This window comes from Lepidochelys olivacea (genome assembly GCF_965140295.1).
Source record: "Lepidochelys olivacea isolate rLepOli2 genome assembly, chromosome: 3".
Lineage (NCBI taxonomy): Eukaryota > Metazoa > Chordata > Testudines > Cheloniidae > Lepidochelys > Lepidochelys olivacea.
In genome coordinates, this window is record NC_140413.1 from 8488236 (window position 1) to 8510399 (window position 22164).

Consider the following 22164-nt stretch of genomic DNA (forward strand, 5'->3'; position numbering starts at 1 on the left):
GAGCTATTGTCAGCAGGAGAGCTGGGGGGAGGGTGGGGAACCTTTTGTAGTGATAATCAAGGTGGGTCATTTTCAGCAGCTGACAAGAACATCTGAGGAACACTGGGGGGAGGGCGGGGGGAGAGATAAATATGGGGAAATAGTTTTACTTTGTGTAATGACCTATCCACTCTCAGTCTTTATTCAAGCCTAAGTTAACTGTATCCAGTTTGCAAATTAATTCCAATTCAGCAGTCTCTCGCTGGAGTGTGTTTTTGAAGTTTTTTTGTTGAAGAATTGCCACTTTTAGGTCTGTAATTGAGTGACCAAAGAGATTGAACTGTTCTCCGACTGGTTTTTGAATGTTATAATTCTTGACGTCTGATTTGTGTCCATTTATTCTTTTACGTAGAGACTGTCCAGTTTGGCCAATGTACATGGCAGAGGGGCATTGCTGGCACATGATGGCATAGATCACATTGGTAGATGTGCAGCTGACTGAGCCTCTGACAGAGTGCTTCCGCCAACGTGCACGGGCTGAAATTGTGGAAAAGCAGCATCACTTGCCCCATAACCTTAGCCGTGCAGAACACAATGCCATCAACAGCCTCAGAAACAACTCTGACATCTTAATCAAAAAGGCTGACAAAGGAGGTGCTGTCGTCATCATGAATAGGTCGGAATATGAACAAGAGGCTGCTAGGCAGCTCTCCAACACCACTTTCTACAAGCCATTACCCTCTGATCCCACTGAGGGCTACCAAAAGAAACTACACCATTTGCTCAAGAAACTCCCTGAAAAAGTACAAGAACAAATCTGCACAGACACACCCCTGGAACCCCAACCAGGGGTATTCTATCTGCTACCCAAGATCCATAAACCTGGAAATCCTGGACACCCCATCATCTCAGGCATTGGCATCCTGACAGCAGGATTGTCTGGCTATGTAGACTCCCTCCTCAGGCCCTACGCTACCAGCACTCCCAGCTATCTTCGAGACACCATTGACTTCCTGAGGAAACTACAATCCATCGGTGATCTTCCTAAAAACACCATCCTGGCCACTATGGATGTAGAAGCCCTCTACAACAACATTCCACACAAAGATGGACGACAAGCCGTCATGAACATGACGCCGTCCCCGATAATGTCACGGCAAACCTGGTGGCTGAACTTTGTGACTTTGTCCTCACCCATAACTATTTCACATTTGGGGGACAATGTATACCTTCAAATCAGTGGCACTGCTATGGGTACCCGCATGGCCCCACAGTATGCCAACATTTTTATGGCTGACTTAGAACAACGCTTCCTCAGCTCTCGTCCCCTAACGCCCCTACTCTACTTGCACTACATTGATGACATCTTCATCATCTGGACCCATGGAAAAGAAGCCCTTGAGGAATTCCACCACGATTTCGACAATTTCCATCCCACCATCAACCTCAGCCTGGACCAGTCCACACAAGAGATCCACTTCCCGGACACTACGGTGCTAATAAGCGATGGTCACATAAACACCACCCTAAACCGGAAACCTACTGACTGCTATGCCTACCTACATGCCTCCAGCTTTCATCCAGACCACACCACATGATCCATCGTCTACAGCCAAGCTCTACGATACAACCACATTTGCTCCAACCCCTCAGACAGAGACAAACACCTACAAGATCTCTATCAAGCATTCTTACAACTACAATACCCACCTGCGGAAGTGAAGAAACAGATTGACAGAGCCAGAAGAGTACCCAGAAGTCACCTACTACAGGACAGGACCAACAAAGACAATAACAGCCATCACCTTCAGCCACCAACTAAAACCTCTCCAACGTATCATCAAGGATCTATAACCTATCCTGAAGGATGACCCATCACTCTCACAGATCTTGGGAGACAGGCCAGTCCTTGCTTACAGACAGCCCCCCAACCTGAAGCAAATGCTCACCAGCAATCACACACCACACAACAGAACACAAGAACCTATCCTTGCAACAAAGCCCGTTGCCAACTGTGTCCACATATCTATTCAGGGGACACCATCATAGGGCCCAATGACATCAGCCACGCTATGAGAGGCTCGTTCACCTGCACATCTACCAACGTGATATATGCCATCATGTGCCAGCAAAGCCCCTCTGCCATGTACAATGGCCAAACTGGACAGTCTCTACGTAAAAGAATAAATGGACAAAAATTAGATGTCAAGAATTATAACATTCAAAAACCAGTTGGAGAACACTTCATCTCTTTGGTCACTCGATTACAGACCTAAAATTGGCAATTCTTCAACAAAAAACTTCAAAAACAGACTCCAACGAGAGACTGCTGAATTGAAATTAATTTGCAAACTGGATACAATTAACTTAGGCTTGAATAAAGACTGGGAGTGGACGGGTCATTACACAAAGTAAAACTATTTCCCCATATTTATCTCTCCTCCCCCCCAACCCCCCGCCACACTGTCCCTCACACGTTCTTGTCAACTGCTGGAAATGGCCCACCTTGATTATCACTACAAAAGGTGTTCTCTCCCCCACCCCCCCGCTCTCCTGCAGGTAATAGCTCACCTTACCTGACCACTCATTACAGTGTGTATGGTAACACCCATTGTTTCATGTTCTCTGTGTATATAAATCTCCCCACTGTATTTTTCACTGAATGCATCCGATGAAGTGAGCTGTAGCTCACAAAAGCTTACGCTCAAATAAAACTGTTAGTCTCTAAGGTGCCACAAGTACTCCTTTTCTTTTTATTTTTAGCATTATTCACCTGGCCTTCAAAAAAATAGAAAACCCCACACTTTCCTGTATTTTATCAAAAACCTTCAGTCTTTACAGCATGTAAATCCATAAAATTTAAAAGCCCTGTTGATATCAAACAAAAGAAATACAACAGTTTTATCATTCCTCATCAACTGCTAAAATACCATTCTCCTCCTGAAAGTATGACACACACAAAAACTCTTAAGATACCTTTGCCAGACAACTTTTTTTTAAAGTATGGAGCAAAAAAGCAATTATCAAAAGTGGCACTTAACCAACTTTGCTGTTGGTAGGAAACGGATTGGTAAGATACTTTTTACTCTCATCGGGTAGTAAAGGTATTAAAACAAATATTTGTTATGAACCGTAGTCAAGTTAGTTGGGGGGAAATGATAAGTATTAATGCAATTTGTTATAACAACTTGTGTTTATGAGAAGACATGCACTGGATGAAATATAGGTCTCTGCATCCAGAGCCACATTCCGTATTCAAATGCTTGAGAAGAGTTCCCACTAAAGTAAACAGTGGCTGCACATACATTTGAGAGTCAGAATATGGCCCTTGGTCTATTCATTCAGGCCTCCCATAGAGATAATTTCTGGCATATGATCTACAATGAATTGACAAACCTTGACCGAAAGAGAATGTCAAAGAACCCAGTTTGGTAATAGCTACCCAGTAAGAGTTGCTAAACACAATTTGTTTTAGATTTTATAAAAAAGAGTTATTCATGTTAAAAATATAAATAATTGTGTAGGACATTTGGAGACTTCACAACTGTGTAGCCAATCACTATATTGTGACCTAGAAAAGTCTACTATACGTGTCCTGTTAAATAGTTCTCTAGTTCAGAAATTTAAAAATCATATGAATTCTAATTAAGAGACTTACAGTGATAAAAAGAAATATTAAGTCACTTCTTTAAAAAGTTGCTTGAAAGGAGATAGGATGGCTTGGGGGACTGGTAATGAAAAACAGAGCTTTTCAACTCTAGGTCACTGGATTAAATCCTAAAATGCTTAGTTTTAAGCATGTGATTAGTCCCACTGAAGTTAAAGTTAAGCACACAAGTAGACCTGTTAAACACATACTTATATGCTTCGCTGGAGTGCTCCAGATCTTACTATTAATCTGGGGCTTGATTCTGCAAGGTTTGTAGACCTATGTGAAATGAGTTGGACTGAGAATACCAGATCCCAGTAGGCAGGTGATCATATCACAAAAACCTCCACCATAATAGGCACTTGTTTGCCCATTCACTGTATCAAAAGAGAGGGCAAGGACTGATTGGGCCAGGGATCCTAGAATTACCCTCCAATTTAGAAGTTGTCCCTTGAGGTCATGGTTAAAGCACACTAGCAGGGCATTAATCAGGGAGTTTCCACTGCTGTTGCCCATGCTGCGCCTTCTCTGAAGATGGGGATGGACTTCAGCTGCAAGGATTGTCAGTCTGACAGCACTACAGTCAAACAGCCATTTCAAAAAAGCTGCTGAAAAATTCTTTACTTGGGTATAACATCCAATAATAATTTCATTAAATGTAAATTTGTCAGTTTGAGAACCTAAGATTTACTTTCATGAGCTACACACACATTGTATTTAGTGCAAAATTAAATATATATTGTTGCTTGTTCAGTTAATTTATTTCATTCCTAATTCCAAGCAGAAAGATTAAAAGGTTAATTTGTAACAAGATTTTTAAAAATTTCAGATTTTCTGAGTTTCACTAGTTTGCTTTAAAAATTAGCTTTACATAATCATTCTCATTACAACTGTATTTAAAAGGATGATATGGGAAGCTGAATTTGGCAAGAAACTGATGCCTTAACAACTCAGTCAACAAGAATTAGATGCATATTAGCTCAGTTGGCCATGAAGGATCTGTTGAGCCACGCTGATTAAAGCACACAAATGATTATTCAAACCTTTAAAAAAGCCTTTTAGACATATGTTTAAAAAAAGGATTTTATGATCCCAAATTATTTATATTTGATTAGGGGACAGAAGTCCTTTCAATCATGCTAAGAATCATGCACATCTATGGCACTACATAAATAATTGTATGTATGCCAAAGAAAGCCGTTTGCTTATCTGGGTGGGTTTCATTATTTTCTACATTAGTTACTAAACCTGTGTCAGAAGGTCAAAGACAACAATTTTGTTAGCTGCCCTCTTCTCCCGTGCCATATCGCTGCATTTCTGGAACACAACCAGACAGCAATGAATTATGACATTAGAATACAGAAACTCAGACAAGAGATTCTTCTGTAAGGGAGCTGTGACACAAAAATACGTTTCATTTCAGCAATATGCTAACAAAATCTATTCACCTAGGCACTCAGATACTTCTGTGGCTCCCCTCATATTAGTATCTGGAGAGGGAAAAAATGAATCTTCAGAAATATTTTAAAACCGTTGAATAAGTTCACACCAGCCTGAGGAGTCTGCTTTTGCCACTGCAATGACTCTGAAAAGGTATGGACTGCACTTTGATATGTACATTGTAAATACCAACACACAGTGATATCTTAAAATGCCACTACATGAGCAGTTCAGACAGACCAAAATGGTCACAATGTGAAGAATAAATCTGTCTTGCTCAGACTATGGAATCAACAATATGCTAATAAAGAAATAAAGCTTCAACTACACGCACCTAATATAATTAAGCAAATATATAGCTAGAAACTAGAAAGATTCAACCCCCACCCTTCCCTCCTCCACACATGGAATTTAAAATAATTAATTCTCCCCATCAACAAGAAGAATGGAAAAAAACAAATTCTGCATGTGGCATCACTAACTTGTTTTAAGAACGAACAATGGAAAGTACAGAACGAGTCAAATAATCACAAATGGTTAAAGAATATAGCTGCTTTTTATTAACGAAATACTGGCAATTAATTTAAAGGCACCAGATTAGTCAGAGAGAATGTGTATTTTCTAACTTAAAAGTATATAAACAGCTTCATCAGCAGCCAATCTTTTAGGTATATAAACAGCTTCATCGGAAGCTGATCTGCTAGTTACACGAAGAATCCTATTATGCCAAATTAATTCAATCTAACTAATTAGAGAGCAGGAAGTTCTTTCAATTATTTTATGTGCTGTCTGAGAAACACACTTGAATACGAGAGCAGGTTTCATTAATTGCGGTTCATTATTCTCCAGATTAGTTACTAAACTTGCATCAGAAGGTCAAAGACAGCAATTTTGACAACTGCCACCAGCTTCACTGTAATGTCTTTGCATTTCTGGAACCCAGACAGCAATTGATTACAAACAAAAAATGGAACTGGAAGAGACCATCTTGCTAAGGAAACACATACAAAAACGTATCTTACTTTAAGGCAGATGCCTACTTAAGCAAAAGTATATGGAGGAAATAAGAATCTACTGTTGAAAATTTTTGATAATTTTCAGAACAAGTACTCAAAACCTTTGGTTTTTGCTGTAGATTAGTATTCGAGCTTTTCAAGTTATGGCTTCACCAAAAGAAAATATGTTTAAATTTGGGAACATACACTTGCCCACTCTCTGAGAACTGCTTAGTCATGGTGAAGGAGAGGTACTCACCTTGTGCAGTAGGTGGAGTTTGAGATGGGTGCTCCACTTCAAACAGGCTTATGCCCCATGCACCTTTGATCGGAGATTTTTGGTCGCAGTGGCTGTTTGGCCCGCACATGTGCACTACACACCCTGGTGTTCTGCACCAAGGACATATAGGGCTGTACGGGCAGACTGCCCTCAAAGAGTCCTGTAGAGAAAACTCCAATGCCAAATGGAGGGACACTCATCTTGAAGAACTCCAATTATTGCACAGGGTGAGTAACCTCTCCTCCTTTGAGAAGTGCCCCCACTTCAACTGACTTCAGAGCAGTATCCTCAACAGGAGGAGGTAGCTTCGGAGTTGAGTCCAATACTGAAGAGAAGACTGCATTCCCAAAGACAGCATTTGGTCTGGAAGAATGAACCACTGTGTGGTACTTGGAAAATGTATGTACTGAAGACCAAATTGCAGCCTTGAAGATCTCAACAATGGGAACCATGTCAGAGAGGTAGAGAGAGACCTCATGGAATGGGCTAATACTCTAAGAAGAGATAAACAGGCATATGCATAGGAAGAAATAATACACCCAGAAATCCATCTGGCAAGTTTCTAGATGGAGACTGTGGACATTTGGACCTGTCAGCTATTGACACATCTTGGAGACTTTTTAAATGATCTGGTTCTGTTCAAATAAAAGGCCAACACCCCCTGATGCCTAGGGTATGGAAGGCAGCATCCTCCCTGCTCTGGTGTGGTTTCAGGAAGAAAACTGGGAGATGGATGACTTGATTGATATGAAATTCAAACAATACCTTAGGTAGAAGTTTAGGATGTGAATGTGATGAGACTACCTTTCAAGGACACTGTAAAGAGAGGATCCACTAATAAAGACCCCATTTCCCCAACTCTTCAAGCAGAAGTGATGGGCACCAAGAAAGCCATTTTCATGGATAGGTGAAGAAGAGAATAGATTTGAAAGGGGATTTCATAAGACATTTGAGTATGAAATTTAAATCCCATATAGGAGTGGGTTCTCTAACGTAAGGATAAAGGTTCCTCAATCCCATAATGAATTTTGTCATGGTGAATGAACAAACACTGTGAATCCCTCAATTGGGGAATGAAAGACTGAGAGCCACCAAGCGAACCCTGACAGAACTCATAGATAATTCCGACGAATTCCAGCAGATACTCAAAGGCTGCAGAAAGTGAAGAATGAACGGACAATAGATGTCACTGATCACACCAGTGGTGAAATCTTTTCCATTTCTGCAAGTAAGTATGATGCATAGATCTTTTCCTACTATTTAATATCTGCTATACCTCTGCAGAACAGGAAATCTCTATTCCTGCGAACAATCCATTAACCAAGCCTGGAGGTGAAGAATTCCCAGGTTGGGACAGAGTCTACTGTTATCTTGGTGGGGAAGGTTGGAAATGGATGAAAGACTCATAGCTGGACAAACCAGAAAGAGTACCAGGGTTGTCTGGGTCATGTTCGAACTATTACTATGATCTTGGCTTTGTCTTGCTTGATCTTGTTTACCACTTTCAATCTCAGGGCCATTGGAAGAAATGCATACAGAAGGCCTCTCATCCACAAATGAGGAAAGCATCTCCCAGTGAGTGAGGGCCCAAACCCCCTTTCAAGCAAAATAGTTTGTGCTTCCTGTTCGTAGTTGTGGCAAAGAGATGCACTTTTGGAATGCCCCAACTCACAAAAATGTGATTGAGAATCTTGGAGTCCAACTCCGATTCATAGTCCTGGAAGAAGTGCCTGCTGAGGTCATTGGCCTACATGTTTTGTATGCCCAGGAAGTAGGCTGCTGAAATTAGGATGTGGTTGGCTATATACCAGTTCCATAGCCTCATTGCTTCAGCACAAAGAGAAGAGTATCTCATTTCCCCTGCCAGCTGATATAGAACATGCAGGCTACATTGTCATGATTTTTGTGGATCTGTTGCTGACTAATGGCAGGAAGTGGATACAGGCATTCCTTACTGCCTTCACCTCCAGGAGGTTGATATGTAACTGTGCCCTGAATGGTATGGATCCCTAAATGCCCTTCCCAACCTGCCAGAGTCACATCTGTCATTATGGTGATGGTTGGGAAGACTTGGATGAATGGAACACCTGCACAAACATTGTGTAGGTCTTTCCACAAGTTGGGAGAGTCTCATACCTGATAAGGGACTGACACCAGCTTGTTCAGGTTGTGTTTGTCCAGCGTATAAACCATCCTGAGCCAACCCTGGAAACACCAACGCATAACGTGGCATATTGTGTCACAAAGGTACATGCTGTCACTTGTCCAAGTAATTGAAAACTATTTCTTGTTAATGTCTGTGGACTGATGTGTATTTTTGAGATAAGGCCTTCCACTACTTCCTTTCATAATCTATTAGACTCTATTATCTAATAGATCTTACTTTTCAATTAGTATCAACAAAAATTTCTAAAGTTTCCCGTTGCTTAATTTCATCCCTCTTCTTCTAGTTATATCCCCCTGAACTCTAAGCAATCAGTCTCCCTCTTCATTATTTGCATTCAAATGCTTGTAGACGTGTCACATTTCTACCTGTTATTTTTCCTTTCGTGAAGCCAAACCAATTTAGATATTTTACTCTTCCCTCGTAAATCAATCCCTCCAGCCTTCTAGTCATTTTTGTTGCTCTTCTCTAATTCCCTCCAATTTGTTGATTGCTTTCTGATAATTGGGTATTTATACGGCACCTAAAGGGCACCCTGCTCATGGCGCGCAATATTCAAGGTGCACTCTGTACCAGAAGGAAGCCCATCAATTCCCTCTTAAGTGATGAAATTCCTTTGCAAGTGCCACCGGAATTTCACATTGGCTTTTTTTTTTTTTTTGGCAGCAATATTTTCTAGTTGGCCATTTGCTACCATCGCTGGCATGACACCATTTCCATTATCTTCCTTGCCATTGGAGGTCAGAGAGTTTTGTCCTGCCACTGTACCTCAAGGTGCACCAGCTGGTATTTTTCTAGGTTCAGTATCATTTCTTCCCTGGCCACATCTTTTTTATTGTGTTTTAGTCTTCAGTGGAATGTGCATCACCTCCCACTTCAGTAACATCTGCAGGAGTTGGCAAATTTACCATACGCCTCTGCCAGATTAAAAAGGGCTTAAAGCTGAACAATTGACACTGACCCCTGTAGCACCTCCTGCTCAATACATTGTCATTTATCACTAATACCCTTTGTTTACATTCCTTCGGCCTGCATTTAACCCATGAGTCCATGTTTATATCAGGCCCATTATAAATGAAGTGCAAGTAAGATCATGTGAAGTTACAATATCATTTATGTTTTAAAAAACAAGTCACACTCCAACAGTTGATATTTATCTTTTGGTGCCATACAGGAGGAAGCTAGCTCTATAGCTCTGCTTCAATTACTGCTTTTTCTTCTATGTATTGCTGTTCCCAATGGGGATTAGGAAGCTCAGTTCATTTACTGACAGAGCAATGAAGAATATATGTATGTTTCTTATGGACAGTAGGTGACCTGAGTTTGTAATGCAGCTGACTTGTTACATTAAGAAAACTAAAAGTATTAAGCTTGTATTAATTTTATCATTTCATTTCATTATATTGATCCAATAGTCTTGGAAAACCTTGGGTTGCTTTCCAATATAACCAAATGTTAGAAACTCTGTACATTGCTATTTATGCATTAGCCAATTTATTTATTTTTAATAGTCAGAAATAATATTCTCTCACATTCATGTCCCTGTGCTGTGCCCATCACTGGGGTATCTGAGCACTTCTATTATGCTATAAATGTCTCTCTAAAATAAAGGATAGTGTTTTCTGATATTTAACTATGCATTCATTGCTACCTGGAGCACAAGGGCTGAATCTGGAACAGGTGGAGACTTACACAGCATATGAAAAAGATGAGGTGCTTCTCTGGCATGCGGAATAGACGGGGATAGAAATAAAACTACTGCTCCAAGTGCATTGCGCGAGTCAGAGGGAAAAGGTGCTAAAGGGTGGGTGATGGGAAATGAAATCAGGAATTAAAAATAGAATTACATTTTCCACTTGGCAATATACAAACAACACTAAGTGCACTTCATAAATTTTACTATTGTTGCTGCAAGTGGTATTACCATAAATCACATTAGTAGCACACTTGGCACTTTTAAAAAGCCAAGTGGGCTGAGAGTACCAATAAGTTAAAACAGCTCTCCACTATCTCTGGATAGAGTGGAGGGGAAATGTATCATATAAGCTTTTACTATGACTAAAAGCTTGGTTTGCCTACAGCAACATACAAAACAGCTTTCTGCCAGCAAGTCATTATAACAGTGCTCACCAATATTGTTGTGTGTGGGTGCGTATATATATATATTTCTTTACCTGCTGGGCAAGAGGAGAGGTCTGCCTGCTCTTTTTCTCATCTCTAGCAGGAAAGAGAGACTTAAGCAGCTTTGGCATCTGAGGCACGAAGGATTTTACTGGATTCAGGTAGGAGGCAGCCAGGCTACTGAGTCCTGTCAACAAAGTTTTTTTAAAAAAGTGTAATCAACAGCTGTGATTCTTTCACAATAGAAAACCTATGAACCTTCTAATGTTGTAATCAGCACTAGGGAGGGAGTTGACTAGAGGTCAGAGCAACAAAGGACTAGTAGTCAGGACTCCTGTTCCTATTCCTAGCTCTTCCACTGAATTAATGTGTGATCTTGGGCAAGAGACAAACTCTCTGAGGCTCAGTTTGCCCTTCTGTCAAACAGGGATAAGAGCTCCCGCTCTCACATAGGATGCCAAGGCTTAAGATACATACATGGATTCGGAAACACTAAATGCTTTAAGAGTTGCAGTAGTAGAATTTTAAAATCCAGAAACAAGCAACACAGATGATAAAATATTACTATACAACTGCAAAACTTTAAAAAGGTAAACTTGATTACTAAATCACACCCTAGAAATAGCTACATGGATTAGAAGTAAGTAATTTTGACTGCATTGGTACATAACCAGGGTCATAGAGCTCTCCCAGCTCATACCTGTTCCTTTACTCTACTGTTGTCACTCTGTTCTCATCCCCCTTGAGAAAAACACTAGTTATAACTAGTACATAAAACAGACTTTATCACTGCACTCTTCCGTTATACATTGAGCTCTATATGCAAAATATCCACCCCGATCTGCTCTTTGTTATTTTCTAATACGTTGGTAGCTTTGCAGCCTTTGCAAATTTTACTTGCAACATATGGTGTATTATTATGTTTCTGAATTTCTTTGTCTGTTATTTAAGAATTTCAGCTTCTGGAGGCAAGGACTGTGTCTTCACAAACAGTGGGCACCATTAAACACTCATCATACCAGCCAGGGTTTGCAGAGCTGTGGTTTCCTCATATCAAAGTAAAGAAAGACAACGGGTAGAGCAGATACTCAGGACAGTGAATGTTAAGTTCTTACTGATGCTTAATGCATGTTTGCACAGTACAGAGCACAACAGTAGAACTCAATAAGCATTCTTTTTTTTTTCTCTTTTTTTAAATTCTAACTGTATATCCAGGGGACTACCTCCACCCCCTTTTCTCCTGAAGTTCCAAATAGAATATTTCACTTTAAACTTTTACCATAGCCAATTTACCTTTGGGAAAGCTGTTACCTGGATCATTAGAATGGGTTTGCTGAGTAGAGCCTGACAAAGATGTACGAGACGGGGTCATCCCACCAGAATGTGTTGAAATTTTGGATATATCTTGCTGGCTCTCCCATCGACCCTAGAAGAAAAGTAAGTTTATATTTTCAAAAGTTTTGTGGAGATTCTGCTAATACTTATACAGCATGCCAGCATATACAATGCTTTGCAGTACGTAGAATGTGCAAAATTAAGGACAGAACCCATGCCCCAAAATGTTTTCAGTTGAATTGAATGCTCAATCCCACAAGGTGCTGGGCATCATCAGCTCCCATTGACACTGGCAGACTCCTTTGTCCGCTTACAACCACTGAGTACTAATTGCAAGAATCACTGAGTTAAATTCTATAATTATGCATGGTCTGACTAGATGATCATACTGGCACCTTCTAACCCAAAAATCAAGGAAGACTTCGTGGCCTTCTAAAGTAGAATTCAAGATTGAAGTTTGCATGAAAGGGAGGGAGAGCAGAATATAATGAGAACAGATGGATGTGGACAGCCTTGCTCTTTGGGCTGAAGGAAAGCTAGTGTATAGGTTCAAGTAGTATGAAAGGAGATAAGATCAGGAAGAAACGAAGATGACTTTGCTTGTTGTGTTCTATACACTTGGAAGGAAGAGAGATGGAAGAAAAAGAAACTGGATTATGGCAGATACCCAGCAGTCAAGGAGAGAAGTAATTAGAGAATGGGCTAGTGTTTTAGCATTGCAGATAGGGATGAAATGTGGAGATATTAAGTGGTGGGATCTAGAGAGGGCCTGCACTAAAGGAAGGAAGAAGTTGAAGAGGAAAAATTACTTGCTGTACAGTAAGTGTTCTTAGAGAAGTTTTGTTCACTTGGATCCCATTTAGGCTTGCATGCACCCTATGTGCACTTTGGCCTGCAGCATCCGTTGATATGATGTCTGCACACCACAGACTTTTGTACCCCCCCACCCCCGGGCATAAAAGGTGGAGCAGGCCCAACTGCTTCCGTTCCTTTGCGAATACAGAACCCCAAAGCTAAAAGACTCCACAGTAGTGGGAAGGGAGGACAGGTTGTGGAATCCACGTGAATACAACATCTCAAACATCCATGGTTACCATAAGTGACCATTCTTTTTTCAAGTTTTTGTCCACACAAATCCCACCCTAGGTGATTAGCTAGGGTTTATCACCCTAAGGAGGTTGGAGCTTGGAGTCTACTTAAATAAAGATTTTAGGACCGCTTTACCAAACTGGACACCAGATCCAGTAGCTGTAACTAACAAGTAGTGCTGAACAATAATATGTACTGAGTCTCTAACTGGCAGCCCTGCAAATTTCTGAAACAGAAATATTCCTCAAGTATGCCAGTGAGGTTGCTTGGGCCCTAGCAGATCATGATTTAATGTGAGATGGTGGAGCTAATTTAGGAGATTTTAGTTCAGGCATAATAGCTAGGTCTCTAGAAGTTGTAAATACAGACAGTACTGAAAAAGGCGGTTCTGAAGAAAGGAGTACTGTAGAGATCAGGGCCTGTGAGGGTCTCATCTCTCACACCAGTGAGAACATCATCAGTGCAAATGGTAATGAGGTAGCTGGTACCAATATAGAAAGGTCGGTGACGGAGCTCAATTGCCATGGTGCCAGTGCTGAAGAGCATGCGTCAGGCAGTAGAACTGATCCAGGTTGTAGGTCAGGCTTTGAAAAAGGAACTGTGCTTTGATGGTACCAGGAAAAGTGATTGATGCTACGTTTGGGTCTTAGGATAGTGCTCCTTTCTGCCAGTCAGCAGGAGCAACTGACTGATCCCCGGAGGTCTGTACTGATCATTTGCTACCTCTAGACAAAGTCTGAGGCCTTTTGGTAGCTATGGAGACTTAGGTACCATGGATAGCTTATCAGAGCACTGGCCAAATGCAGTTTATGAATTGCTGAATCATCTTTCAACTCATGATTCTCTGAGTCAAAAGTGCCCTTCATTGATCGCTCCAATAGAAATAATTTCAGCCAAGTGACTCGGGCTTTCTGGATCCATTTGGAGAAAGTTCTACAGATGGAGCACTTGTCAGGAATGGGGTCTTCTCCAAGGCAAAAGAGGCCTTGAGAATGTCCCTCATACAGGGGCATTGCTGCCTCATAGGAAGGGCAGGACTTAAAGCCTGGAAACCGTGCCACAGCTATAAGGTCGATGCTTCAGTACTGAGGAGTCTCAGATTTTCTAAAACCCTAGTGTTAGGATATAGATATTCAGGCCTGTCTGCAAAGGCCTGTACTTTAAGAATTCAGGTGTATTCTTATCACTTGGCTAGTTAGAGGTATAAAAGAAAGAATCAAAATCACTGTCTGCCAGTGAAAGGTCCTTCTCTTACTGTGACAGTCTGAGGCCCTGAGCTTAGGCTAAGGCCTTTGACTAAGCAACAGAGGCAGCCATAAGCTGGGAAGCGACCGGTCACATCCTCACATTCCAAACTAGTCACATTGAAAGAAGGTGCTATTGGGCTGCTAGGAATACACTCCTGTCCTGATAATGCCTATCACCTCCAGAGAAAGGGAAGTGCCTAGAAGATGTAAAAGGAAACTTAGTTTGATAGCATCCTGTCTGGCAAGAACTCACTTATCAATACTGGGATGTGAAGTCCTCACTTCTGTATTGTTTTGTCATTATAGTTCCCACTTTGCTATTGTTTGTCTGTATAATCTCTATAATTAATTTTGCTGGGTGTAAACTAATTAAAGTGGTGGGATATAATTGGTTACATAATCATGTTACAATAGGTTAGGATTGGTTAGTTACATTTCAGGAAAATGATTGGTTAAGGTATAGCTAAGCAGAACTCAAGTTTTACTATATAGTCTGCAGTCAATCAGGAAGTGAGTGAGTGGGTGGGTGGGTGGGTGGGTGGGTGTGAAGGGGGAAATGGGAACAGGGAATGGGGGTGGGGAAACTGGAATCATGTTTTGCTAAAGGGGGAAATGGGAACAGGGAATGGGAGTGGGGAAATTAGAATCATGTTTGGCTAAGGGCAGGAATGGGAACAGGGACACAGGTGTAAGGCTCCGTGGTGTCAGAGTTGGGAAGGGGGACACTAAGGAAGGAAACTGGAATCATGCTTGCTGGAAGTTCACCCCAATAAACATTGAATTGTTTGCACCTTTGGACTTCGGGTATTGTTGCTCTCTGTTCATGCGAGAAGGACCAGGGAAGTAAGTGGGTGAAGGAATAAGCCCCCTAACAACTATTTCTACTATTTTGCCAACGGGCTAAATAAAGTGAAATGTTAAGAACTAAACTGCTTCTAACTAACAGAAAAGTGCTAAAGGGTAGCAGGTGGACACAAGTTCTGTTTTACTGCCATAGGCGATAAGAAGAAACTGAGAGGCATTTGGGCCCATTCCATCCTTTATGCCCACAGGATCATGGGGAGGCACATGCTCCTAGAATGGCATCCATGTGTACAAGTATTTGAAGAACAGTAGTTCTCAGCATTGAGCACATGGAAAAAGAGAGAGGAAAGATCCTCCCAGTTTTGGACAACAGGCAAGATTCATCAGGATGACTAAGACCCATCGACTTTGAGATGCCAGCAGGCCATCCAAGAGGAGATATTGCAGTGGCAATTGGAGCTACTCTAACGGTCATAGAGTGAAGAGGTGTACTGCCAACAGAACAGATCACTATAGAGTGGATAACAGAACCCAAGGGACCAAATAATATTCCCCAAAGAGTACAGAGGTAAGAGGAGGGGGGAAAGAATGGTCAACTGTCAATGGAAGGGAAAAGACCTATGCAATATGAATATAAACTTGTTCAGTGACCAAGAGCTATTTAGAGATTTGTACCATGGACAGAAAAAATGCAAGAATGTGTTATATATAAACTTGATGCAGTTCCCAAGTTTCACGTATGTTTATTAGATATGGCTCTCGCTTGTTTTGTACATTTACTGACTGAAACGTCTAAATTTATAACTAATGCCAATTGGTTAGACTCAGGGCCATGAAACTTTAGGTTCCACCAAGAAGGGTGGCAGGGGAAGGGAAAAGTGCTTATAAGTCCTTTGTCTGAAGGAGCTGTAGTTCCATGTACACAGTATATGGTCACTGCCAAATGACTGAACACCAAAGTCAATGGACTTAATTTAGCAAATCAAAAATAACCACTGGAAGAGCACATGTTCCCTGCCATGTTTTGATACAAGGTTGTTTCTAAAATGTCTCACTGATTTCTGGAATGTTTTCCCAGTGCTTTCTTTCTTTTCTGCTGGTCCTTGACAATCTAGCACTCTATCCTCCAGGAAGAATTTTAAGAAGCTGATTTGGAGTCAGCCCCAAGGTGCACAGGAGTCTTACAGCAAATATTATGGGTTATTTCCTAAAAGTGTTCTCTAGGTTTCACCAACCTCAACTATTTTTTCCCAGTTGGCAGGCTGTTAAAATGCTGCCACTAAACCACAGGAATGAAAGCCTTCGTGTCTCATCTATCCAAGCCCAGTCACTGTTCTTAAATATTGCCTTGGCCCCATTCCTATCCCTGTCTGCTGTAATAAATAGGAGAGTGCACTAATTTGCACTGATCTACTTTGATACAACTTAGAGAAATATCACTAGTGCCAATTGGGGTTTAAGCTCAAGTGGCCCTGCCTTCCCACATGGCTTTGAGATACAACATGGGCTGCAGCTCCCCATAGATTTCAAAGGGAGACAGACATGACCAGGATAGAATGGATATCATTAACAACATATTTTAGGGCCTACTTGTAAAGAATGTCATCACTGTGTGGTTGTAGTCAGAGGAATGACTGTAAATGGATCAGACTCCATATTTAGCCCCTCTCATTGACTCTGTATCCAATTTGCTCAATTTACAATTTCCAAAAAATCCCACAGTTAACAGCCAGTGCAAGTGACGTGGGATCTAAAAATCCTGCTGTATCTTATATTACCAGTGAAAGATTCTAAATCGTAACTCATCTGGCACTTGTAATGATATAATAGAATTCCTCTCTCCCCCCAAAAACCATATCAGCTCTGTAGTAAAAAATTGGCTTGTCCTCTCTAAAGCAAGCAGATATAACTCAAAGACAGAGATAGGACCAAATGCAGCTCAGTTACCAGAGTATAAAGCTGGAGTAATTATTGTCTTTTGAGTTAAGACAGTAATGTCTCCCTCCTCCCTGTCCCAACTGGATGGTTTAATTCTACAATGCAGCGTTAAAAAAAAATTAAAGCCCACAAGTGAGTCCTCATAATGATTTTAAATAAAGGTCTCTGTCAAAGGGGTGATGGTGGGTTAACTCTTCAGAAGCTGCCCATTGTAAAAACCTGTACATGCCTGCGACATCGATATGCACAGCTCATTTTGAATGGATTTCTAAAAAGCGCCACTACACACACACTCCTGGCAAAGGATTTTCCCCATCTCTTACTCTGAAGTGCTGCCACCCACCTATGTGCAAAGAAATGAAGAGCCAACTCTTGCTGTAAGACCATTCTGGCTCCTGGTTAGAATATTTCCAGAGGGACTGTTTTGGTGGCTGCAAGAGAATCTCCTACCATTTCTAGGGTGTAACGCCCCATCTAGGGTGACCAGGTGTCTGGTATTTGACTGGAACACCCGGTCGAAAAGGGATCCTGGAGGCTCCGGTCAGCATAGCCAACTGGGCTGTTAAAGGTCCGGTCGGCGGTGCTCAGGCAGGCTAGTCCCTGCCTGTCCTGGCTCCACGCTGCACCCTGGAAGCGGCCAGCAGGTCCGGCTCCTTGGTGGGAGGGCCATGGGGCTCCATGCGCTGCCCCCGCCACAAGCACCGGCTTTGCACTCCCATTGGCTGGGAGCTGAGGGGGTGGTGCCTGCAGCAGGCCAGAGCAGCACGCAGAGCCTCTTGCCCACCCATCTTTTCTAGCATCTGATCTGCTGGCTGCTTCTGGGGCATGCACAACACAGTGTCAGGACAGGCAGGCAGCCTGCCTTAGCCCATCCCCCTACCCCCGCTGACCAGGAGCTGCCCCAGGTAAGCCCGTGCCCCAACCCCGAGCCCCAACCGCCTGCCCTTAGACCCCTCCTGCACCCCAACCCCCCGCCCCAGCCCTGAGCCCCCCCCACTGCATCCCAAAGCCCTCATCCCTGGGCCCAGCCCAGAGCCCACCACCCCAGCCCAGAGCCCTCATACACCCTCGCACCCAAACCCCTGCCCCAGCCCTGAGCACCTCCCCACAAGCTGAATCCCCCTTCTTCACCTCAAACCCCTCATCCCTAACCCCAGCCCAGAGCCTGCAAACCCCAGCCCAGAGCCCTCACCCCCTCCTGCACCCCAAGCCCCTGCCCCAGCCCAGTGAAGGTGAGTGAGGGTTGGGGAGAGCGAGCCACCTGGACACTAACAATGACAGACTATTCCATGGAAACCTTACAGAATCACAGAGGTTAGATGTAGAAAAGACCTGTGATGTCTTCTAATTCACTGCCCAGCTGCCAATCCAGGACTGTAACACATTTGCTTGTTTCATGTCCATCTAGTTAGTTTTAACTAGTAAGAGGAGGCCTGTGGATCACTTCAACATGCCACAAGTTACACATTTCTACAGAACTATGGAACAGCTGCACCTGAACAGCTGGAGCTTTGTGACAATGTAAGAAAAAAAGATGTGTCCGATAGCTAAGTTGCCTCTCAGTTACAACAGTTTCAGGTTGGTACAACACCGTTGTTTTCGATGGAGTTACTCATTGACTTCAGTGTAGCATGAAACATAGATGAACATGATTTGTTGGGGAAGAGTCAAGATGGCTTTTGTAAAGGGAAATCATGCCTCCCCAATCTATCGGAATTCTTTGAGTGGGTCAACAAACATGTGGGAAAGGGTGAGTCAGCGGATATACCACACTTGGACTTTTCAGAAGGACTTTGACAAAGTCCCTCACCAAAAACTCTTAAGCAAAGTAAGCAGTCATGGGATAAGATAGAAAATCCTCTCACAGATCAGTAAGTGGTTAAAAGACAGGAAACAAAAGGTAGGAATAAAAGGTTACAAAGGAGAGAGATAAATGGCGGGGTCCCCCAAAGATCTGTCCTGGGACTTGTGCTGTTCAACATATTCATAAATGAGCTGGAAAAAGGGGTAAACAGTGAGGTGGCAAAATTTGCAGACAATACACAATTACTCAAGATAGTTAAGTCCAAAACAGACAGCAAACAGTTACTGTACAAAGAGAACTCTCAAAACTGGGTGACTAGACAACAAAATGGCCCATGAAAATAATATTGATAAATGCAAAGTAAAGCACACTGGAAAACATAATCCTAACTACACATACAAAATTAGGGGATCTAAATTAGCTGTTACCACTGAAGAAAGATCTTGGAGTCATGGTTTGCTCAATGTAAAGTAGCAGTCAAACAGGATGTTAGGAACCATTAGGAAAGGGATACATAATAAGACAATAAATATCCTAATGCCACTATATAAATTCATGGAATGCCCACACCATGAATTCTGCACATTTGTGACGGGTTCGGTCACAGAAACCCCCTAGGGACTGCCACCTGATGTACTGAGACTACCTCTGAGCCAGTCTTCCCTGCCAGCGTGGGACTCCAGTACCCTGTCTTGTTGAGCCAGACATGCCGGTCTGCTCCAACACAGACCCAGAGTCTGAACCATGTGCCCCCAAAGCTGTAGACTTAACTGAAAACAGCTTAAGAAGTGTTCCTGTCTCTAGCACCCCGACACCCAGTTCCCAATGGGATGCAAACATCAAATGAATCCGTTTTACTCTGTATAAAGCTTATACAGGGTAAACTCATAAATTGTCCGCCCTCTATACACTGATAGAGAGATATGCACAGCTGTTTGCTCCCACAGGTATTAATATTGCCACCTAGGTTAATTAATAAGCAAAAAGTGATTTTTATTAAGTATAAAAAGTAGGATTTAAGTGGTTCCAAGTAATAACAGACAGAACAAAGTAAGTTACCAAGCAAAATAAAACTAAAACACGCAAGTCTAAGCCTAATACATTAGAAACTGATTACAGATAAAATCTCACCCTCAGCTATGTTCCAATACATTTCTTTTACAGACTGCACTCCTTCCTAGTCTGGGCCCAATCTTTTCCCCTAGTACAGTCTTTGTTTCAGCTCAGATGGTAGCTAGGGGATTTTTCATGACTGCCCACTTTGTTCTTCCACCCCCTTATCTAGCTTTGGCACAAGGCAGGAATCTTTTGTCTCTCTGGGTTTTCCATTTAGAAGGAGGGATGGGAAAGCACCAGGTTTAAGATGGATTCCAGTATTAGGTGACATGGTCACATATCCTGGGAGACCCCAAGCCTTCATTTTTCCTGGCCTGACTCACAGGAAGGCTTGCAAGTAAACAGATCTATTTACAACCAATTGTCCTAGTTGATAGGAGCCATCAAGATTCCAAACCACCATTAATGGCCCACACTTTGCATAATTACAACAGGACCTCAGAGTTATATTTCATATTTCTAGTTTCAGATACAAGAATGATAAATTTATACAAATTGGATGACCACACTCAGTGGATTATAAGCTTTGTAATGGTACCTTACAAGAGATCTTTTGCATGAAGCATATTCCAGTTACATTATATTCACACTTATTAGCATATTTTCATAAAATCATATGGAGTGCAATGTCAACAGTTACGGTCACCCCATTTCAAAAGAGATATATTAGAATTGGAAAAGGTACAGAGAAGGTCAACAAAAATGATTAAGGATATGGAACAGCTTCTGTATGAGGAGAGATTAAAAAGACTGGGAATTTTCAGCTTGGAAAAGAGATGACTAAGGCAGGGATATGATAGAGGTCTATAAAACCATGAATGGTATGGAGAGCGTTATTTATTACTTCTCATAACACAAGAACTAGGGGTCACCCAATGAAATTAATAGGTGGCAGGTTTAAAAGAAACAAAAGGCATAACACACAGTTAAACTGTGGAATTTGTTGCCAGGAGATGCTGTGAAGGCCAAAACTAGGTTCAAAAAAGAAGTAGATAAATTCATGGAGAACAGGTCCATCAATGGCTATTAGCTAAGATGGTCAGAGATGCAACCCCATGCTCTGGGAGTGGATGACAGGGGATGGATCACTCGATAATTGTCATGTTCAGTTCATTCCCTCTGAAGTACTGGGCATTTGGCACTAGAGAGACCAGGATGGCCGTTCTTATGTAAATGAGGCACAATGGCTGTATTTTCAAAGCAGAAATATTTTAAAGCAAAGGCATTTAAAGTAAGAACAATATAGTAACTATAGTGGGATAATAATTTTATCGCACTCATTAGGTGGACCTAATGCATTAGTTACATCTGCTGGGACCTTTGGACTCTGAAGCATGCCATGTGCAGTATCACTGAAAATTCAGATAATGAATTTTTCTCTCAATGCTTAAATGAAGTACAGTATTTTAATGAGAAACTGTGGGACATTTCTATGGATGTGGTTATAAGCAATTAATTACTTGCAGATGTTTTAGCATTTCCTACATGGAACAGAAATTTAACTATCTACATTAGACCATATATGAAAACTCAATTTCTTCATACCATTGCATTATGCATTAAAACTCCTTTCTCACTCCCTATTCTCCATATGAATACATATTTATGCACACACACAAACTGTGCAGGTCATAAGAAGAAGCCTTGAGAAGTCTCTCAAAGTAATTATTTGATCTTTAAATCGAGATTACTTTTTAACCATGTCCTGATGATATTTTTTTTATGGTCAGTGATGGGGTTGATTCTGGGGCCACACACCACAAAAAGGAAGAAGAGATTCTCCCTGATCTCGTCTTCAAAGGCCACAAATTGCTTTAAACGTTTACCTTCTGACTGCCAAGGTTGTACAGGGGAGCTAAATCTTGACGGCTTCCAGATATCTGAAATGGTTGAAGTGAACACATACATTAGTTTCTGCAAAATGTTAAGTACCTCTTATAAATGTGTCTTGAAAATACATAAGAGCAGGAAAGATGGTCTTGCAGTTATAGCACAAAACTGAGTTTAGGGTGAAATGCTGTCCTCACTGAAGTTTATGGCAGAACTTCTACTGATTGGACCCTTAGGTTCTCTCTCTAGCTCTGCCACAGATTTCCTGTGTGATCTTGGTCAGGTCAAAATCTCTGCCCCAGTTCCTTCAGGTGTTAAACAGAAACTATAATTTCTACAGAAAATATGTATGAGGCTTAATTCATTAGTACTG

The 22164-nt window shown here is 41.7% G+C and overlaps 1 protein-coding gene across 2 annotated transcripts in view; it reads right to left on the minus strand.

Annotated features, from left to right (window-relative positions):
• KIF13B (kinesin family member 13B) overlaps positions 1 to 22164 on the minus strand; it is a 205879-nt gene that overhangs the window by 17215 nt on the left and 166500 nt on the right. Inside the window, exons 35-37 of one of the 2 annotated variants that reach the window (XM_084622092.1) lie at positions 21788 to 21841; positions 11940 to 12054; positions 10682 to 10815 (exon numbers count right to left, since the gene is read on the minus strand). In XM_084622092.1, the coding sequence (XP_084478218.1) occupies positions 10682 to 10815; positions 11940 to 12054; positions 21788 to 21841 (303 nt within the window). Of the gene's footprint in view, positions 1 to 10681; positions 10816 to 11921; positions 12055 to 21787; positions 21842 to 22164 lie in introns of both variants that reach the window. The other variant, XM_084622091.1, reaches the window with a different exon arrangement.